This window comes from Elephas maximus, chromosome 9, assembly GCF_024166365.1.
Source record: "Elephas maximus indicus isolate mEleMax1 chromosome 9, mEleMax1 primary haplotype, whole genome shotgun sequence".
Taxonomy (NCBI): Eukaryota; Metazoa; Chordata; class Mammalia; order Proboscidea; family Elephantidae; genus Elephas; species Elephas maximus.
This window is the reverse complement of record NC_064827.1, coordinates 82,073,107-82,096,034: the sequence shown is the minus strand read 5'-3', so window position 1 is coordinate 82,096,034 and position 22,928 is coordinate 82,073,107. Positions and strand designations below refer to the sequence as shown.

At 38.4% G+C, this 22,928-nt stretch overlaps 1 protein-coding gene across 2 annotated transcripts in view; it reads right to left on the bottom strand.

Annotated features, from left to right (window-relative positions):
- Positions 1-22,928, bottom strand: part of NUP214 (nucleoporin 214) — a 115,350-nt gene that overhangs the window by 92,161 nt on the left and 261 nt on the right. For both annotated transcript variants that reach the window (XM_049895297.1, XM_049895296.1), the window contains exons 2-12: positions 20,157-20,352; positions 19,361-19,512; positions 18,344-18,542; positions 17,594-17,664; positions 16,317-16,380; positions 15,699-15,802; positions 13,980-14,086; positions 9,526-9,592; positions 6,747-6,873; positions 3,423-3,584; positions 667-1,141 (exon numbers count right to left, since the gene is read on the bottom strand). In XM_049895297.1, coding sequence (XP_049751254.1) covers positions 667-1,141; positions 3,423-3,584; positions 6,747-6,873; positions 9,526-9,592; positions 13,980-14,086; positions 15,699-15,802; positions 16,317-16,380; positions 17,594-17,664; positions 18,344-18,542; positions 19,361-19,512; positions 20,157-20,352 — 1,724 coding nt within the window. The remainder of the gene's footprint in view (positions 1-666; positions 1,142-3,422; positions 3,585-6,746; positions 6,874-9,525; positions 9,593-13,979; positions 14,087-15,698; positions 15,803-16,316; positions 16,381-17,593; positions 17,665-18,343; positions 18,543-19,360; positions 19,513-20,156; positions 20,353-22,928) is intronic.

The following is a 22,928-nucleotide window of genomic DNA, read 5'->3' as shown; positions in this document are numbered from 1 at the left end:
GGGAATTACGTCCCTCAAGAAGCTTACATTCTAGTGGGGAGAACACAGTAAGTACATAAAGAAGTAAATAAATAAAATATGAGTGAACGGGCCAGACCCAGATCTACTGGAACTGTACACCATGTTGAAGAATTTGGATTGTACCCGAAGGGCAATGAGAAGCCAGTGGAGCTGTCAGGCAGAAGAGTGACCTATGTGTTTACGATTTCACAAGATCACTTTGGTGGCTGTGTAGAAAATAGTTTAAAGAGAGTGGACATGAGTGGACAAAAAGACGACAAGGTATTCACTTCCCTTACAAGATGTTGCTCTTTATTACTTCATTTTTTAAAAATAAGGATATCTCCTACACTTGTAATCTGAAAAAGCAAAGCAAATATTGAAATATAAACCAAAAAAACCAAAGCCACTGCCGTCAAGTTCATTCCGGCTCCTAGTGACCCTATAATCATTATTAAAAAAAAAACTATCTAAAAGACTTCTGGACTCCAACAACTGATGAAATACAAACCTTTTATGTTGTCTGAATTCTTACCATTTCCAAGAATTACTTCGGAAAAAGGAAAAAGAGAAACCCTAGTCACAGTGACTCTATTTCTACTGAATAACAAGCAATATTTCTACTCATCCTACACAAGAATCAAACCTCCTTTAATAGGTACTTACTTTTCACTAAGGTTGGCTTTGACCGCAGAGGCTGAAGGCGGGAAGGAGGACCTCATTCCTATGTTTGACACAGACACACTTGGCATTGATGTGCTTTCCAGGGTAGGTTTAAAACTTGATGACCCAAAGGAGAATGAAACAGCTGATGGCGCCACAAGATATGCCACAGGGGCAGGAGCTAGAGGAGTCTTAGGAGGAGGAGCAAAAGAGAAGGCCATTGCACCAGAGCCCAGCGCTGGTTTGGAATTGTCTGATGCAGTGGAATATGGAGGGGGCTCCCCAGTGACAGAAGCAGATGACTTCAAGGATGAAGAGCCAAAGGAGAACACGGCAGAGGTTCCAACAACAGATGGCAAAGAGAAGGTGGAGGTGGGAGCAACAGGCAACGCAGGTGGAACAGAAGCAGGAGCTGCAGCTGCTGAAGCATCAATCTTCTGTGGGGCTTGAGAGGAAGTTGGGGTTGTGGGAGTACTTCCTGCAATGAAAAAGATGAAGAAGAAAGAAAAAGTTAACACAGTGGCAGTCCACACAACAGAGTGCAAATAGAAAAGGGTTTATGGTAGAAGGAAGCCAGAAATGGCCCTAGTTCAAGAAGCAAAAAACAAGGAAACATAGCTGATCTTGGACTTTACATAGCAAGTATTCCACGTAAAGACGTATAAAATTTTGAAAGGAAATGGGAAAAGACAGTAGATGGCTAAAGAGGAATTCACGGGCCCCCAATTTAATAAGATGGAAATATACCTCTTAATGCTATCGTGGTATCACAAAACAATGAAGAGTAAGTCATTCTGCAACATTTGATTGACAATCAAGAAATGGTTTTAATTCAGACCTCCACCTCATAATATTCACTAAAAGCAATCCCAGTTGAAGTAAAGATATACACGTGCAAAAGCACATATATATGTATACCTCAAAACAGAGGAGGCAAAAATAAATTGATATATTTGTTAAGTCTCTGAGAATCTAACAACTTGTTAAATTTAGAAGTTATATTAAAAAAATCACAAAAGGAAAAGATTAAGATTTGACTCAATAAAAGATAGTTACTTAGATGTGACAATTAAAAAGTAAATGAACTAAAAATGCAGTAAATGACAAATAATACCTATTTTATATATAAAAAAAATTCATACACATCGAGATAAAAAATTTCAGGACTATAATAGATATAAGATGGGAGCCTACTTGACAAAAAGAAAATACAGCTCAACTTTTTATTTAAAGAAATGCAAATTTTAATGAAGTATATTTTTGAATGTCCTCTAGATTATCAAAGCCTAAATATATATAACCCTTAATGTTTGAAAAGGTACAATGAAATCTCGAACTCTTTATCACTGGGGGTATCTAATTCAGCACAGTTTTTTTAAGATAACATTTGTCATTACGCCTCAAAAATCATTAAAAACTAAACTCGGTAACCTCACTTCTAAGAATAAAGTCTATGAAAACATAATCTAAAAAATGGAAAAAGATATAAGCACAAAAACATTTTGTACAACTCAAAATAATAAAAATTATTCAGTGGAATACTGAGCACTCATTTTCTTAAACTAATCATGGAGATTACACAAGAACCTGAAAAACACGATTGAAATAAAAAAACAGCTACCAATGATGTATACATTATGATTACAACTATGTAGGAAGATGCTTATTAAAAAACACTGAAAGAGAATATCCCAAAAAGAAGGTTTTAATTTTTTTTCTATTCTCCAAACTTTCTGTGATGCAAACATATTAATACTTTAAAATTAAATCACTAAAGAAAAAAGAAAGGAACATTTTTGTGTCAATACATTTCCTACTTATATTGTTGGGCCTTGGTTCTTTCCAAACTGGCTGAGATGCCATAGGTAGTATCTTCCTGAAAGGTACTATATTTAAAGCAATGAAATATTTAGGGTCTAAAATGAAAATACCACCTTGGAAACAGACACCCAAGTATACTGTCACTTTTCAAAAAGTGAAATTTTAGTATGTGAGACAATATAATGCCCTTTTAAAAAGTTTTATATTATCTTCTCACAAGTGATAAACACGGTTACTGAAAATTTTGAAAATACAGATTAGTATTCATACATGTACATTTACATGCATGAAGAACATGTACCCAAATGCTGACTGTGGATATTGCTGGATCTTGTTTTTGTATTTACTGATTTTTCTCCAAAAAACCAAGGGGAAGAAAAAACAAACCTAAAGAAAATTATAAAATATAAACAAACAGAAAATCCTCATGTTCTTTCCATCCAGAAATAGTCACTATTTACATTTTATCATCCATCTTTCAAGTATTTTTTCCTCATAAAAAAGGGACCACATAGTACTTTCTCATAATATATCCCGCTAACTTTTCTCGTCAATAAACGTAACATTTTTAATTGTTACATAACATTTCACCCTATAAATACACAATCATTTATTTAGCTGCAACCCCATGATTAAGTACAATGTCTTTAGGATTCTGATCATATAATACATGGTCTTATAAGACGGTATTGTTGGTAAGTAATCTGATGGAATCCATCTGGCTATCCTTCCTTTTTTCTCTAAAGTAAAGAATCAGAGAGTAAAGACTGGTGGTGAGGGAAGCCAAATACATGCATATATATTCAAAGATTATTCCCTGTCTCATGAAAGGAGACAGGGCAGATAGTGATAATCACTACGCACGGTTTTCATCCTTAGGAATACCCCCACACAATCCAGTGATATTCCCTTCCTGCAAAGCAAGGAAAGCCACATACCTGATGACTTGGGTTGTCGCTCCCCTTCTAATGAGAGCTGTTCTGGTGACTTGATGAGGGATCTAATGCCAGGATTTTGATTGATCATATAAAATGGACAAAGCACACCGTCTGTTGAAAGTAACATAAGAACTGGAGCAGGAGGAAGAGTCTTTTCATCATCTGTTAAAAAAAAAAAAAAAAGTGATAAAAGCAAAGAGCCAGGTCATTTTAAGGGCCTGGTCCCAGAAGGGAAAGACTGCCCTGAAAAAGAAATGGGCTTGACGGACTCATCTCGATAGCAGCTCAAGTCTATTCTGATTCAGACCTGAACAGTCTTTGGTGCAACAGCTATTTAGAGAGTTCTACTGCCATTATCAGATCATCATCAGCCTACAGTGGCCCGCATGGAAACCATTTTAAGCCTGCAGTAGCTCTGACTTTCCCCAAGCTCCCTCAGTTCTTACGTCTTGGTGTTCAGAAGGTAGGTTCAGAATTCTCCTGACCAAAACAGGAGTCTTCGGGCAGTGTTTGGTTTAGCAGAGAAATGATAGGCGAGACTCTTTGAAAAGCACATGACTGGACACAGAAAGATGGATCAATCAGCTATATTTTTCACAGTAGAATCACCTATGGGTACTTTGTACTTAAGACATCAAGAGAACCAGAGTAAATCAGTATCTCTGTCTGAACAGTGCAAACTGCTAGTTAGACCAAATATTCCTGCCTGACCAGGGAAAAGGACAAGGAACTTAATGGTACCTGACAGAGACACCCCTCTAAACCGGAGGATCAGACCACAGATAAAGAGCACTTCTCTTCTTGTACGTTCACGTTTCCCCTGACTGCAGCACTGCGAGACTCCAGCAGTACAGCACAGCCCAGACCCAATGGGGAAGCCACGTGATCAAGGTCTCATTTCCTAATCTAGGCCTTCGAATCAAGTATTGGCATGCAGAATGTTTCCCTGATTAGGGCATTAGAGAACTCTCTGAAAAATTGAAGGGGGGGGGGGAAGACCAAGAACCCTATAGAAATATGAGCAAAAGACACAAACAAGAACTTCGTAAAAAGATTTTTGGCCCTTAAACACATGAAAGGATACTAATCTTCCCTCTAAAAAAGAGAAATACAAAGAAAAACACTTTGTATTTTACAAAAACACTATTCCTCACCAATTAGATTCAAAAGTTTGACAACACATTTCTGGCAAGGCTACGGGGAAACAGACGCTATCAGATATTGTCAGGAGTGCAAAATGGTGCATGAGGGGTGGGGGTGTGTGTGGGGGGTGGCGGGAGATGGCAACTGGCATATGCATTACCCCCTTGACCCAGCAACCTCACTGCTACGAATTTATCCTGAGGCTATACCTGCACAACTATGAAAACAAATGCACAGAATATTATTATTTAGGAATGACTTGTAATAGCAAAAATATTAAAAACAACCTACTCATGCACAGAAGACTGGTAGAATAAGCTATGGTACTTCTACACAACAGATGCCAATGCAGCTGTTAAAAAAGAAAGAGGAAGATCTCTACCCAGTAATATGGAGTGATTTTTTTTCCCCCAAGATATACTGTTAAGTGAAAAAAAGCAAAGTGTAACGGTACATACACAGAATAGCTTGTATAAGAAAGGAGAAAGAGAAGAAGTATGTATTAAGTGTATGAATTTGCTTATTTCTGTGGGGGGGGAGCAAAGAAGGGTAAACTAGAAACTAAAATAACTACCTATGGTGCAGAGGATTAGAGCAGAGTGCAAGAGACAGGAAGGGGAGGGAGACATCTCTGAGTACGCATTCTTAGAGTGTTGACTTTTAACCATGTGTAAACATTTTGTACCTTCACAAAAAGTAAAATGCAAACCAGAGTTTAAAAAATAAAATCCTATACTAAGTACACGTAGACACAAATGAACCTAATTGTATATCAAATTGATAACAAACAACATAGGAAAAAAATAGAACTGATTCAAAAAAACTTTTATACACAATAGTCTAACTGTACACCACTGACAGGATATAGTGTAAGCACAAAAAGAACTGCAAGGGAATCCTGACTTTTACTTAGCACGTTTGTTGTTGGTAGTGGTATTTGTGTAGTAATTCATTTTGCAGGATACAGCAAATGAGGAAACACATGCTGTTAAGGTAACCAGGGTTTTCACTCTGGGGGAAAGGGAAAAAAGTTGTAAAATTGTGCTATTTGACTTAAAAACGGTGGTAGCATTTTTTACTTCCTCTTTACTTTTATGTTTTTATGTATACCATGCCTCATTCCCCAAAATCAGAGGGCTTATAGTGAGAACCCATAAAACAAAGTAGCCATAGCAGAATCAGCACCAGTTAAAAATTCAATCACTGAAACCAAAGACCCAGTAGTGAAGGACAAACCGTTCTTACAGAGAAACTTTAAATCTGGCTCTAAATTTCTTTGGCACCAAACTAAAAGGGAGATAATCAGTTTCATAATTCTTATTGCTAGAAGATACCAGTGGCCTCAAGTGAAGCAAAGTTTTTCCAGCGCCAAATTTCAAAAGAAATTTCTCACATGGAGCTATAAATAGGGAGCTTGGAATGACGGCGGGGATGATTTCCTTGACAGCATTTCTATGGGTTATGTAGTGCCAGATTTCACACGTGTTCTGGTTCTTCTGATATCCTTGAACCAGGGCCTAACAATGAAATGCAACTCAACGAACCAGTTTCAGTAAGGAAACATTTTTCAGATTTACTTCACTAAGAATGTATTCACAATAATGGGGGAGAAAACCTCTTCTGATGAATGGATAGAGGGATATGTAATAAAGCAAGCAGAGTAAAATTTCGGTGGTAGCGAGTATACGGGTGTTCAAAGTACAGTTCCTCGAACTTCTCTGTATGCTTAAAATTCACATAATAAAATATTGAGGATGACAGACTTATCTGAATATTTAGAGGCCAACAGGCTTCTGTTTCTAGATCAATGATTTTCAGTTCAAGGATGAGAACGCATATGTGGTTTAAAAGTCCCTGCTCCAAGTTTCAGGTATATCTTTCCTTTATCTAAAATATGTTCTATATTTCAACTATATTCTGAAGCACACACATCCATAGAGAGACAGAGAAATATGGAGAGTGTGTTCACCCTTGGTCTCATCAATGAGTATCCATACAAATTAGTTTTAGTGTTATCACAATGCACTATGCATCATTCTTCAACTGTAAGTGGGCTAGTAAAAGTTAAAAGCGCCCAGCTACTGGAGTAGACTCTGCCATGAACATATATAAATCATGTTTAAATATCAACCAGTATAAGAAGGGAGCATATTTCTGCACCAAACATCAGGCCACACTTACTGATGGTGATTTCCATTTGGTTAGTATAATCTATGGCAACTCCCATGGGCAAGGAGTCATCGTTCTTGTCTGTCACAGGTAGTTCAGCTCGACCAGAATCCTCCAGTAGCCAAGACTCCCAGTTTATCTGGGAAAAAAAAAAGAAAATGCCATCTTGTTTAGGTTTGCGTTAGTTCCTCTCAGCATCATTTCAATAGAAAAGAAGAAAAAAGGAGACTAACTTGGTTTAGATTTGTGTATTGACTGTGAGGCTTGGAAATCTGGGAAGATGGTCTAAAAGCCATGGGTACTCCAGCAAGCAAGAGATTAATTTTCCTAATCAGCCTATCTATTGTTGGTATACCAAGTCCTTGCCTTGTGAATAAATAATCATGATTGTGAACATTTTCTGAGATATCCCCTACAATAACTGGGGCAGATTCCTGACACAGGGCGCAATTCCAGTAGCTGCACTAAGCCAGTCAATACCTACTCCTAGAAATTTGGGCCCAGGAGTTCCACTGATGTCTGCTGGGGTTGTGAACAGAGAAGCCTATAAAGCTGGGCCAGATGCCCTGTGCTTGTTCATCCAGAGACAGAAGGTAACCCTAGTTACTGTCTTTTCAGTTTCAGGTGACAGTTCCTCAGTCTGGTCAGTCTTCCTATGCCAGGATTCCTTGAGAAACCCCTACGTCTTTCCAATAAGCTCCCCTTTTGCTCATACTTGTTTGAGTGGTTCTGTTTTCTTCCAACAAATGATTCCCAATTCAAAAAATCACTAACATTTTGTCTAACTTTCAGTGATGATCAGAACTGGGTGCATGAATCCAAGGGGAGAGCCCACCGTAAGTAACATAAAAACAAAAAGTGCTTCAGGAAAGGGGACATAACCATACTACTTGACTTAGCTACGGAGTGAATATTATTCATATTTTCATAATGTAAACAAAACTGATGTCAACTTTCAAAAACAATCTCCAGACAAAACAAAGGTGTGTAATTAATAATCGATAACTAGTAATAAAGTACATTATTATTTAGAGACAAGAAGGTAATCATTAAAATAAAAAGCTTACAAGTTAAAAATGACCCCCTCTAGAGGGCAGGACTGGAACAGGATGCGGTAGAGCAGGGGACATTGATTTTTTTCATTTATAAGCCCTTTTGCACAATTTGATTTTTTAAGCATGTGCGTAAATGATTTTGATAAAAAGTGAAAATAATTTTTTTAAGCATGGATACATAAAATATTTGTGCTATTAAAAAATTACTACTGACATCTAGGGTTTTAAAAGCCTGTGAGCAGCCATCTAAGATTCTCCACTGGTCTCACCCCTTTGGGGGCAAGGGAGAATGAAAAAAACTAAAGACACAAGGGAAAGGACTAATGGATCACAACTACCATGGCCTCCACCAGACTGAGTCCAGTACAACCAGATGGTGTCTGCCTACCACCACTGACTACTCTGACAGGGATCACAATACTGGGTCCCAGACAGAGCTGGAGAAAAATGCAGAACAAAATTCTAACTCACAGAAAAAGACCAGACTAACTGGCCTGACAGATACTGGAGAAACCATGAAAGCATGGTCCCAGACACCGTTTAAGCTCAGCAATGAAATCACTCCTGAGGTTCACCCTTCATCCAAAGATTAGACAGGCCCATAAAACAAAATGAGACTAAAAGGGCACACCAGCCCAGGGGCAAGGATTAAAAGGCAGGAGGGGACAGGAAAGCTGGTAAAAAGGAACCCAAGGTCAAGAAGGGAGAATGTTGACATGGATGTGACATGACGTGGAGTTGTTAATCAATGTCATAAAACAATATATGTACTAACTATTTAATGAGAAGCTAGTTTGTTCTGTAAACCATCATCTAAAGTACAAAAAAAAAAAATTGCTACTGAAGTCAGTTCACGATAGGTATTTCTAGAGCAGCAAGTCAGAATGCTGAATTCTGTCCTATGACCTCAAAGTGGCCCACTCTGAACACATGAAAGCCACACCACTTTCAGTGGGCCAACTTGCCTCCCAGAGAACGATGGATAACCGCTGAATGACCGAAGAAACACAGGTATTTGTGTATGGAGTGCGGAAGTACTTATTTCTTATTAACAAGGGGGTACAAAACATTTGGAAACTCCCACCAAAGTTTTAAACAGAAGTTCTTCCCTTCATCTTGCCTCCTCTGGAGTCACTCTGTACAATATGTAAGTGAATGGCTTACCATCACTACCTCAGTCCACTTCTTCACCGCAAGGAAGACTAAGTGAAAGAAGGAAGAGAGGGAGATTCTTAAGTGCAGAGGGGCTCTTTTGCTTTCTGATGTTTTTTTCAAAGTCAAGCAAATTATTTCTGAGGAGTCACAATTTGCTATTATCTGTATGTCTTCCACAACCAAGGGAAGACCACAGTTTCTCGTATAAAAGGGACAGGGTCAAGTACTAGGAAGAAAATAAAGACGATAAAACAGAACAAGGCAGATAAAGCCTCCTATACAAGGTATATTCCTGCTGAAGGTTGATGACGTATTTTGCTTCCACAAACTGCGGGGCTAGATCCTCAAAGAACAGAAGGGCTTTTTACAACATTGAAGGAACTGCTAAATCTGACACCCACGTTTATCCAATGCCATAACCAAGCCATTTGATCCAAAGCACTTTGTCACTTATGCTTTGTGCTCATCCAGAAACTCATTAATAGGGGTGTGAACCCCCATCTAAATCTCAAATAGTTAATGCCTTCCAAAGTCTTTCTCTGGAAAATGCCACAAAAAAGTCACAAAAAAGAGAAATTTACCTGATCACTCTGTCGAGCAAGGATATTAACTTCTGTAGAAGCCGCAGATGCTGCCAGCACTAAATCCCTTTAAAGAATAAAACCAGACCATTAAATTCAAACACGGCAACAACTCTACCTTGATTTGGGTCCGTGGAACACCTAGGAGGATATCTTCCAGATGTTAAGGAAGGGGTAAGGTTTCCTGTATCGTTGAAGAAAGGTGGGAAATTTTTAGATGTAAAGTTTAACTTGTTTTTTTTTAAATAATTTTTATTGTGCTTTAAGTGAAACTTTACAGATCAAGTCAGTCTCTCACACAAAAACCCATATACACCTTGCTACACACTCCCAATTACTCTCCCCCCAATAAGACAGCCCGCTCTCTCCCTCCACTCTCTCTTTTCATGTCCATTTTTCCAGCTGCCAACCCCCTCCACCCTCTCATCTCCCCTCCAGGCAGGAGATGCCAACATAGTCTCAAGTGTCCCCCTGATCCAAGAAGTTCACTCCTCACCAGCATCCCTCTCCAACCCATTGTCCAGTCCAATCCATGTCTGAGGAGCTGGCTTCGGGAGTGGTTCCTGCCCTGGGCCAACAAAAGGTCTGGGGGCCATGACCACCGGGGTCCTTCCAGTCTCAGACCATTAAGTCTGGTCTCATGAGAATCTGGGGTCTGCATCCCACTGCTCTCCTGCTGCCTCAGGGGTTCTCTCTTGTGTTCCCTGTCAGGGCATTCATCAGTTGTAGCCGGGCACCATCTAGTTCTTCTGGTCTCAGGATAATGCAGTCTCTGGTTCATGTGGCTCTTTCTGTCTCTTGGACTTGTAATCGCCTTGTGTGCTCTTCATTCTCCTTAGATCCAGGTGGGTTGAGACCAATTCATGCATCTTAGATGGCTGCTTGCTAGCATTTAAGACCCCAGATGCCACTCTTCAAAGTGGGATGCAGAATGTTTTCTTTACAGATTTTATTATGCCAATTGACTTAGATGTCCCCTGAAACCATGGCCCCCAGACCCCTGCCCCTGCTACGCTGGCCTTCGAAGCATTCAGTTTATTCGGGAAACCTCTTTGCTTTTGGTTTAGTCCAGTTGTGCTGACCTCCCCTGCATTGTGTGTTGTCTTTCCCTTCACCTAAAGTAGTTCTTATCTACTATCTAATTAGTGAATGCCCCTCTCCCATCCTTCCTCCCTCCCCGCTCTTGTAACCACAAAAGAATGTTTTCTTCTCATACTATTTCTCAAGCTTCTTATAATAGTGCTCTTGCACAACATTTGTCCTTTTGCAACTAATTTCACTCAGCATAATGCCTTCCAGATTCCTCCATGTTTTGAAATGCTTCATAGATTCATCACTGTTCTTTATCGATGCTTAGTACTGCATGGTGTGAATATACCATAATTTATTTATCCATTCATCCGTTGATGGGCACCTTGGTTGCTTCCATCTTTTTGCTATTGTAAACAGTGTTGCAGTGAACATGGGAGTGCATATATCTGTTCATGTAAAGGCTCTTATTTCTCTAGGATATATTCCAAGGAGTGGGATTGCTGGATCGTACAGTAGTTCTATTTCTAGCTTTTCAAGGAAGCACCAAAATCGATTTCCAAAGTGGTTGTACTATTTTACATTCCCACCAGCAGTGTAGAAGTGTTCCAATCTCTCCACAGCCTCTCCAACATTTATTATTTTGTGTTTTTTGGATTAATGCCAGCCTTGTTGGAGTGAGATGAAATCTCATTGCAGTTTTGATCTGCACTTCTCTAATGGCTAACTATCGTGAACATTTCCTCATATATGTTAGCTACCTGAATGTCTTCTTTAGTGAAGTGTCTATTCATATCTTTTGCCCATTTTTTAATTGGGTTATTTGTCTTTTTGCGGTTGAGTTTTTGCAGTATCATGTAGATTTTAGAGATCAGACACTGATTGGAAATGTCATAGCTAAAAACTTTTTCCCAGTCTGTAAGTAGTCTTTCTACACTTTTGGTGAAGTCTTTGAATGAGCATAGGTGTTTGATTTTTAGGAGCACCTGGTTATCTAGTTTTTCTTCTGCATTCTTTATAATGTTTTGTATACTGTTTATGCGATGTGTTAGGGCTCCTAACGTTGTTCCTATTTTTCCTTCCATGACCTTTATTGTTTTAGATTTTATATTTAGGTCTTTGATCCATTTTGAGCTCATTTTTGTGCATGGAGTGAGGTATGGGTCGTTTCATTTTTTTGCAGATGGATATCCAGTTATGCCAGCACCATTTGATAAAAAGACTGTCTTTTCCCCATTTAACTGTTTTGGGGCCTTTGTCAAATATCAACTGCTCATACGTGGATAGATTTATGTCTGGATTCTCAATTCTGTTCCATTGGTCCATGTATCTGTTGTTGTACCAGTACCAGGCTGTTTTGACTACTGTGGCAGTATAATAGGTTCTAAAACCAGGTAAAGTAAGGCCTCCCATTTTGTTCTTCTTTTTCAGTAATGCCTTATTTATCCGGGGCCTCTTTCCCCTCCATATGAGCTTGGTGATTTGTTTCTCCATCTCGTTAAAGACTGTCCTCGGGATTTGGATCAGAATTGCATTAAACGTATAGATCGCTTTTGGTAGAATGGACATTTTCACAATGTTAAGTCTTCCTATCCACGAGCAAGGTATGTTCTTCCACTTATGTAAGTCTCTTTTGGTTTCTTGCAGAAGTGTACTGTAGTTTTCTTTGTATAAGTCTTCTACATCCCTGTTAAGATTTATTCCTAAGTATTTTATCTTATTGGTGGCTACTGTAAATGGCATTGACTTGGTGATTTCCTCTTCGATGTTCTTTTTGTTGGTGCAGAGGAATCCAACTGATTTTTGCATGTTTATCTTGTATCCTGATACTCTGCTTAACTCTTCTATTAGTTTCAGTAGTTTTCTGGAGGATTCCTTAGGGTTTTCTGTGTATAAGATCATGTCATCTGCAAATACAGATAGTTTTACTTTTTCTTTGCCAATCTGGATACCTTTCTTTCTTTATCTAGCCTAACTGCTCTGGCTAGGACTTCCAGCACAATGTTGAATAAGAGTGGTGATAAAGGGCATCCTTGTCTGATGCCCGATCTCAATGAGAATGCTTTCAGGCTCTCTCCATTTAGGGTGATGTTGGCTGTTGGCTTTGTAATAAATGCCCTTTATTACACTGAGGAATTTTCCTTCTATTCCTATTTTGCTGAGAGTTTTTGTCATGAATGAGTTTTGAACTTTGTCAAATGCCTTTTCTGCAACAATTGATAAGATCATGTGATTCTTGTCTTTTGTTTTATTTATATGGTGGATTACATTAATTGTTGTTCTAATGTTGAACCATCCTTGCATACCTGGTATGAATCCCACTTGGTCATGGTGAATTATTTTTTTGATATGTTGTTGAATTCTATTGGCTAGAATTTTGTTGAGGATTTTTGCATCTACATTCATGAGGGATATGGGTCTATAATTTTCTTTTCTTGTGGTGTCTTTACCTGGTTTTGGTATCAGGGATACGGTAGCTTCATAGAATGAGTTTGGTAGTATTCCATCCTTTTCTATGCTCTGAAATACCTTTAGTAGTAGTGGTGTTAACTCTTCCCTGAAAGTTTGGTAGAACTCTGCAGGGAAGCTGTCCGGACCAGGGCTTTTTTTTGTTGGGAGTTTTTTGATTACCTTTTCAATTTCTTCTTTTGTAAAGTTTAACTTTTTAAGCTTTTATATGATACAGCACTGGAGAATTAGCCAAGTCTATTCACTTAAAGATAAGGTAAAAACACAACAGAACCAAGTCAAAATTCAGAGTAAAGACGCCACTGTATAAGCAGAATAATCTAGCTTTAGGAACAGAATCTTTGCTTCAAGTACTCTATCTTTCAAATTTTCTTGCTCTCAGAGAGAAACAATCTATTCATTGTTGTTGATGTTGGTTGCCGTTGAGTCAGGCCCCAGCTCATGACAACCCCATGCATAGCCAGATTGGACCACTGCGATCCACAGGGTTTTCCCTGGGTGATTTTTGAATGGAGACCACCAGGCCTTTCTTCCTAGTCTGTCTTAGTCTAGAAGCTCCACTGAAATCTGCTCAGCATCACAGCAACATGCAAGCCTCCACTGACAGAAGGATGGTGGCTGCACCTGGGGTGCAATGGACAGGAACCGAACCTGGGTCTCTCACATGGAAGGTGAGAACTCTACCACTGAACCACCACTGTCCTCAATCTGTTCCTTAGATACCAGTTTTTTTACGCAGTCACTGGGGTTGCATAGAAAATAGAATTTTAAGATTAGTACCTATTCAATCTAAATAATTCAAGATTGAGGAAGTAGAAAAGCATTATCTAGTACCAGCTGGAAATATTTTCGGGGCAGCCAAAGCCTGTATTTTGCTCTCTTACAGAAAAAAATTCAAAGTGCAAAAAAAGTGACTCAGCAACAGCAGGAACTCACGTTGTGGGTTCTACACTCACCATTCCTCAATGTAACTGAGGAAGTAATGATGCTGTCTCTCCGTGCAGCTGCTGTAGCAGGGCTCCATGAAGTTCACAAATATCTCTGGGTGCTTGTCTTCCTTTTTCTGCAATGAACAGGGTGAGAAGAAGGCTTTGTGTGATTTTTCTTTCATGCAACACAATTAAGAATCTCAAAAGATTAAACCATTTTAGTTTTATACGAAAATTCACTCAAAATCTATGTCTAAAAATATGAACATGATACTCAGACGGCACTGAGTAGTACAAAGAATATAAACGTTGGCCATCAACTGAAATGCATTCAAACCCTGCTCACCACTTGTAGGCCATGGGACAAAAATGGGCAAATTATCCAACCTTTCTGATACTCAGTTTCCTTACTGTATACCGGCCTTACTAAATCTACTTCAGAGGTTGTTGCAAGTATGAAATCAAATGATGCATGCATATAAAGCTTCTAGTCAAGTATCAGAGCATAAGAAGTAGTTAATAAATGCTACTGTGTTAATATTATCCTTAGGAATAATAAAATCCTAATGATATCTTGAAATAAGGCACGTTAATAAACACTCCTTAAAAATTCAACCTTATCAAGAGCTGAAAAAAGTTGATTAAAAAAAGCCACTTTTTTCATGTATCTGATTGGCAAGGCACAGGTGCTAGGAAGCTGGTAGTCCCGGGAATATAAACAGGTATAACCTTTCTGAAAGATACTTTGGCAATGTTTTCCAAACCTTATCGGAAAAAAATATATTTCTTGACCTAAAAATAGTATTTCTAGGTATTTATCCTAAAATAAACACGATTAGATAAAATATACTTAAAGAATACAGCAAACCATTCTTTCTTTAAAAGTTGAGAAAAACTGAAAACCACCTGAATATCCAACAGTAAAGGAACTGCTAAAAGTAAATTGCTATTTGCCCAAATGATCAAATACAGATTCAGTGACACACAAACAATGTTTTCAACTTTACTGTTAAGCAAAACAAAGTTGCAAAACAGAATGACTAGTACAACTTCTACTTATAGATGCTCCATCTTATTTGTTTTTAAATGCCGTCGTGGTTTAGCAATACTTCATAGATCTTGTCACTAATATTCTTCTCCCCGTCTTCAAAAAGGCTCATTCCTTCATTCTACTCTGGTCTCTGCTCAAATGGTATCTCCTCAAGAGGCCTTCTGGACCACCCAACCTAAAATGGCACCCCAGTAAAATCATCTGTCCCTTACACTGCATTATTTTCTTCATTACACTTGTCCTTCTTTGATTCTATACTTATTTGTTTATTGGCTAACACATTCATTAGAATGTAAGATCAGCACAAAAGCAAGAACTCTGCCTTGGTTACCACTGTATTCTCAGCTTCAAAACAATGTCTAGCACACTGAAGGCATTCAATAAATATTTGATGAATAAATAAACAAATAAAAAATTTAAATCAAGACATTTTCTTGCTTTTTAAAAATTTTCTAATTGGGTGAACATCTACTAAGAGTTTACAGCTTAAGCAAAAGCAAGTTTCACAATTTTTTCATTATATAAGTGGACATCATAATTTTGGTCCCCAGGCCCATGCTGCAGCCCTGAAACCTTATAACTGAGGTTGCACCATCGTTGCCAGTAAATAAAGGAAACTGAAACCTAAGCCTCAAACTTCCTTAGAAGACTTCTATGACTGTCAAAGTCCCAAGACGTTCCTTCCATACACATACAGGCAGCAGGGCCATCACCACATCTGGCGACGTTTCCAAGGTGCCATCCGCAGCGGCATACACTATCGTGAAGACATAGGTACCGATCCACAGCACATCCAGAACTGAAAGACACATACCCTAATAAGTAGGTAGTAAAAATCAGAGCAACCAGGTGCAGCAAAAAGCTTCCCTATAAGTATAGGCACTGAATATTATAAAATTAACATCCTACAGATAAAAAGTCAAGGTATTATAGCTTTAACGAAGGTACAGATTTCACTGACTAAATATAAGTCACGGGTTATGTTTATATTATATTCTTGAATCACAAAGACTCAAGAAGCCCAAATTCATTCCAAAGCGGTATTATAATCATGGCAAATTATGAAGAATCCTAATAAAAATAGGAATTCATTTCATGTTGTTTACCACAAGATACAGTTATCTACCGCAGAATTATCATTAAGCTGATTTAATTAGCTAATTGAAATTATCATAAAGGAAGCATCAACACTGTCCCGTGCAGGTATGCAGGTACATCACACGATCTGAAATTTCTACAATACACACCTAGTCAGGTTATACAGACAATACCTCATTAAAGGTCAGTCCAATTAAGATAAGCAGGCATGTTACCTCTGACTGGATGATCCGACTCATAAAATGGAGGACAAGGGATGACTTTTTTTTCCTGCAAAGTCTGAAACAGATTTGAAGGAAAAAAAAAAGTGTCAAATGAAACAATCCCTCAACCAATGAAACTGTCAAATACTACACATTCTCCTTTGTTTCACTTTCCTAGACAGAAGAGACAAAGAGAAAAAGTGGACGTCTACGTCTAGAACACTATCCTATGGAAACACTCACATGAACATGTTCACATGCAGGGAATGACAATGTTCAATGCAATACCGTTTATAGTAGCAAAATCACTGATACTGATGTAGACGGCCATCAACAATGGAATAAGGAAATGACAGTACATCCTTCTAATGGACCACTATACAGACTTTAAAAAGAATGAAGTCGCTCTACACGTAATGAGTTAGAAAACAAACCCCAATATACTGTTGTGAGTTAAATTAAAAAGATGAACAGCAAACTAATAAATCGAACCAATTATGTTACCTTTTTACAGGATAATACCCTAAAAGACTATATACCAGATTTCACATAACAACTTTTAGCAATAACAAATAAGGCACAAAAACCTTAACTCCAAATCCATACTACCATGTTCACTTCACACACCATCCAGGGAATAATCTCTCAAGGAGCAATGCACAATAGCATAGGCCTTGGCACTGCCTAGTGAACCCCTCCTTCGTGTTCAGACTTGAGTGCACATATGTAGATTCTCTGTGAGGCAATTTATAATGAAGAATACTTGTGAATATCATCTTAAGAAAATCACAGGGAGAGGATGACAGAGTGTATATGCAACAATGGGAGTATCCATTTTCTTTGCTGTCTATAGTTACAGAAACTGACCCTTCAGATAGGACTTTGTTAAAGGGAAAAATAACACCTACTGTGCTTTTACCCAGAGTGATTTTGCACTGCGGTAGGTAATAATAGCCTTTCACCAACTCCTTTCCCCTTTGAGCCCTATTTTATGGAATGCACTAAAGATAGAGTATGATCACATTTTTATTTAAGAAACAAAACAAAAACCACGCATTTAACATACAGAGTATTTTTGTAAGCATCCAGAAAAGTCTGGAAGATTACTCACTAAGTAGAACAAAGTGGATGCCTCTAGGAGGATCAGATGATAAGAAGGAAGGTCAATTTGTTACAATGAGTATAAAACACTTTATAAAGGAAAAAACAACAAAGACACCACCAAACCACACCAAAACCAGTGGGTAACTTAAGTAACAAGAGTTCTTAAGTCTGAGGCAAGAACTTACAGGAAGATACTGGACCACAGTTCCATTCTGTTTTCCCACTGCCAGCTGCTTTCCTTTGGGGCTCCAGCACACTGAGCAAAGAGAATAATGCTACCAATTAAAAACTGAAGAAAATAGAGCAAACCAATGAGATCTGTCACAAAACAGTTATGTAGCCACCACTTTCATTCCTTCTGTCAGTCCACAGAAGGCTGCAGAATCATCCCTACTCTGCAAAGTTAAAAAAAAAGTGAAATCATCTTAATAATGCAAGCTAATCACGATTCATCACTGGGCCATTCAAATGAGAGCTGAAAATGCTATTTCAATGGAGTACTAACCAGAAAGCTGGAAAGTACAGAAAGCAATGCAGTCTTTAGATAAGACAAGAGTAGAAAAAGTCTTCAAACACCAAGAAATCATTTTACTGTACCTATTTTTTTTATTTTTATTTCTAATGTCTTTCCCCCAAAGGTACAAATGACTCCCGGAACATGACCCTTTTAGGTCCGGAAACAATTATTCTCAAAAATACAATTCTAAACTAGCTGTACCAAAATATTTCTTTCCCCAGAAAACCGATGCACACGCAAGTAAACTATGCATGCTGTTTGGCTTCAAGGGCATTAACTATAAAAATGAAAAATACTCTCCTCATTTCTACCCCCGCCACCCCCCCAAAAAAAATCAGTCCACTTTTATTTCCAGAAATTAATTCTTAAATAGATCACTGTTACTATATGTTATAGAGTGAAAGCCTTTATTACCCACCAGATGTTACCGCTACTGTGGAAGGAAGAGTTGCACACACTTTCACTGTTTCTGTGACTTGTAGGACAGCTATACTGCCATCAGCCAGACAAACTGCCACCATAGAGGGAACAGCGGGGTTCCATTTCATATCAATCACCATGCCTCCTGCATCTTTTAAAAGCTTATGATAGGCAAATGGGCGTTTCTGCTGTTTAGCCTTTTAAAACAAAGCAAACATAAATTAGTAAATACACAAAGATGCTAAGTATTCAGAGGAAATTGCATATGTAAGTTTTCTCCAATCATAGTTCACATTTCTCCTACAACTATGAAAAAGATTTAGCTCTACACAACAATCTATTGTTTCAGAAAATTCCCATATGGCTTTGAAATGGCAATTATTTTAGCACATTCAGGAAGGACTCCCAGGAAAAGAATATACAAATTCAAAATAACCAACAAAGAGGAGACACTAGATTAAAATTGTGGCTGTGCTCCTTGATAGTGCTGGGACCTAGGCAGTTACTTAAACTCTTTGAGCCTGTTTCTTCATTTATAAGATGACGGTAATAGCACCAAAAGGCTGTGGTAGACATAAATGAGGACGAAGCATATAAAACACTTAGTATAGACACTGGCACACAGTATAAACACTCAATATTATTAACTATTATTATTATTATTAAACTGCTTAAAATGGAAAACCACTACATTAGAAGGCCAGAGACCTATAATACAGAAATTCTGTCATTAGCTATTAACTCTATGACTTTGGGCAAATCGCCTAAACATCCCTGGGCTTTGGCTGTCTCATGTATAAATGAGATATGATAATACTTTGTTATGAAATAATCTCTTAAGAGTCTCCTTGGACTCAAAGAGCTATGATGCTGTAAATCTAAGGATTTTTTTAACTCGTATTTTAATCTAGAAAAAGACTTTAAAGGTCAACCTAAGAAGCTTCCAAGTTATGATTCAATACCAGAAAATCTCCTTAAGTTCCCATGTTTACACTAGAGTTTTCCAGTAGCTTACCTCATTTGAGAATGTACGAACATCAAAAAAAGCGATAATGGAGCCATATTCACTGGACATCATGCACACGGACAGTGTGAGGTTATCACAGCTCAGGGCCAGGTGATGTATAGGGAATTTCATAGGCACTAGTAAGCTTTGGACTTTATCAACTACGAAAACATAAAGACAAAGCAGAAAATGGCCTGCTCTGAGCATAGAGTCACAACCCCTTTATCCAGGTCTGTATGAAATAATTTTTGCATCTACAGAAACAAACACACACACATATACAGATACCTAATTATTATGCATATAAATCCTAACTTTCTTAAAGATGTATAATGATACATTAAATATCCTGGGGACTCTTCTTCATACAACCTAGGGAAACTTACTGGCCATTGTCCTTGTTAACTATAGTATTGCCCTGGGCTCATATTTTTGCAACAATGCTCCAAATACCACACATTGCCATTTGTTTGGATGGTAACATGTCAACTAAAAAGCCATGCAACTAAACCCTTCTCCTAGAAATCCACGACACAAGTTCAACTAAGCAAAAATAAAAGTATGGCATGGACAGTTCTTCCTTCCTTTGTGCTTAGGGAAACAACTCATCAAAAAGAGAAATACAAAGGACCAAAGAGAACACCTAGAAAAGTTCCCAGCATCCCACCTGGAATTTACTTTTCCTGGGGGGGTGAAGGGATCACAGCAGTTTTAATTTTAATATTAAAATGACTGTTTGAAAAGGAAACATTAGCACTCCACCACACTCTTCTTTTTAATATGCAACATAAGTCAAGTAACTTACCAATTTTATTGGGATCATCCCCAGGTTTATTTTGAATCAGAAGATTTTTAGTAGGAAAAATTTGCAATCCACTGGTTCCACCAGCAAAGACCAGACCATACTTGTTGGACACGGCAAGCAAACTCGTGCGTTCCTTGGGCAACTTGTCAGGGGACTCAAAGATTCTCACTTTTTTCAGTGCTCTAAACTGAAAATCCTATTGTGAAGGATTGAGGGGAAAAAAAAAAAAAATTCAGGGCTAACAGAAAATTATGTCTGTCGTTATATTCCAAGAGACCCAATTCCAAGGCAACAAAAGAATATAATTCCTTGAGGCTAAGGACAGTGTGTCTTTAAATTCTTGTGCTTATTATCATGGTGCCTGGCATAGTGTGCAATATTTGTTAAATGAGATAAATGAGAGAAAACTTTCATGAAATTTTTCTTGGACTAATCTAGCTCACACTGATCTCTTCTTTTTTCTGAATTCCTACTGTATTTATTCTTCGAATCACCACAAACTATATTATTTATAATCTTATCCTGTCATGTTAAGTGCATATTGTCTCAGACCCAGAGTAGAGCTTAATACTTGTTAAATATTGAAAGTATCACCTAACTACAGTGAACTCTTAACTTCTAGTGTAGTAGTCAACAAATATATATTGAAATAATGATGACAGAAGATGACCAAAGCCCAAGAATTGGCTTACTTATATCATATGCCAAAAAAGCATTCTATCACAAAATGGAAATGGACAATCTCTTGAAGCTCAATGCTTTTAAGCAAAACACAGATGCTATGAGAACATTTAAAACACAAAACCAAAATTCATAACACAATCTATAAGGTCAAGCATGGCTTGATCCCTCTACCTCTGTAGTCTCATCTCCGCTTCCTCTAAAAAATGCACTATCACCACTGCTACAGCTACCTTCCCTGCTCCCCCCCACCCCATTTCCCTCAGTCCTCATGCTCTTTAGTACCTTAAGGCCTTTAGACATAAATAATTGGCCTGGGAGCCTCCTCCCCTGATCTCCTGCCAATGTCTGACTCACCTGTCTTCCATGGATTTATCTAAGTTTTCAATAAGAGATACATAAGTTTATCAATCACTATGTTAAACTACACTGTGGGTATATATATATATATATATATACACACACACACACACTTTTTTTTTTTTAATATAATTCTAAGCCTGTCTTTAAGTCAAGGCCTCAGTAAATCAACTTTATGCTTATAATCCAAAATTGTAAAAAACAAGGACAGTTTTTCTCAGCCTTCATTTTTTTTCCACACTGGATTCTTATACAGTTTCATATAGGATCCTTTCCACACCCCACAAGAGGATCAGTCCCTGGAGAAGGACACCATGCTGGGTAGAGGGTCAGTAAAAATGAGGAAGACCCTCAACGAGGTCGAATGACACAGCAGCTGCAACAACGGGCTCAAGCACAACAATGATCATAAGGATGGCACAGGATCAGGCAGTGTTTAGTTCTGTTGTACACAGGGTTGCTATGAGTAGGAACCAACTCTATGGCCCCAACACAACCCACGTACTAGTTTCCTTGGGTTAGGTGTTTAATACATATTTGCTAAAAGATTAACTGAAATACTCTTTCTTAATTCCAACTAGGAGCCCTGGTGGCACAGTGATTAAGAGCTTGGCTGCTAGTCAAAAGGTTGGCAGTTCGAATCCACCAGCCACTCCTTGGAAACCTTGAAATTCACACAGCTTTTCAGATGAGACCACACTATAGTTTCATACAGGAGGAGAATAAAAATTTCATTTTTGTAATTCTTATCCTGATAATCCTAAATTTTTTATTTGGGTCTTAATCACATGGGTACAGTAGGCCAGTGGGATGAAGAAGCACAGGAGAACTCTCCTTTCTGTTACAATCATATAACTCAAAGGGAGACTATCGTTTCTAAGGCTGTGGTCCTAAAACCTTTCTTTTCTTCTGCTCCAGCATATCTGAGGAACATGACACATTCCCTCTGGGTTGCTCACCACAGCAGTGATTCTCAAGAAGAAAAAGTAAGAATCATTACTCTAAATATGGATCATTATCCCTACGACTCGAGGGCACTGGGTGGGTAAATGCTTCCTAGGGATTTGTTGTTCACATGAATGCCTGAAATCTTCCTGTAACTTATTTCCTCTTAGCCGTTTGCTATGTAAAAGAAATGTAGCTTGTTCTCTGTACTCTCGTTCTATCAGAAAATTTATAAGAAACGTCAAACACAACCATCCTGGGGACCTACCCCCGCACTCTCCAACTTTACCATCATTTGGACCACTTATTTCTCCCCTTTTCTTGACCTTAAGCTGATGTGCTGCGCCAAAATAGCCCTTCTATGCCAGTTACCTAAAGGTTTTGTAAGATGCCTGATCTTCGGCTCTATGTTAAGCAAGTCTGGACCGCCCTACAGAAGTAGTACCGTGACAGTGAAGAAAGTGTCTTAAATAAACCTAGACTTCAGTCCCCTTGTCAAATGTGACTGGATAAGCTACTTTCCGGGTCTCGATTTTCTCCTCTGTAAAACAGGGATACTAACAACCACTTTATAGGGTTGCGGTGATGATTCAGGGAGATAATGCTTACCACAGTGCCTGGCACACAATAAACGCTCAATAAACAGTTATTACCACTACTCAGACTACCACATGTAAGCAGCTAAGATAACTCCAGAAGAATGCACAAGACTAACAAAGACCGGGGAAGCTCATTCCGTGGGGCTACCACGCAAGCGGCACAACAGAGCGCTCCAGAGCAACGCCA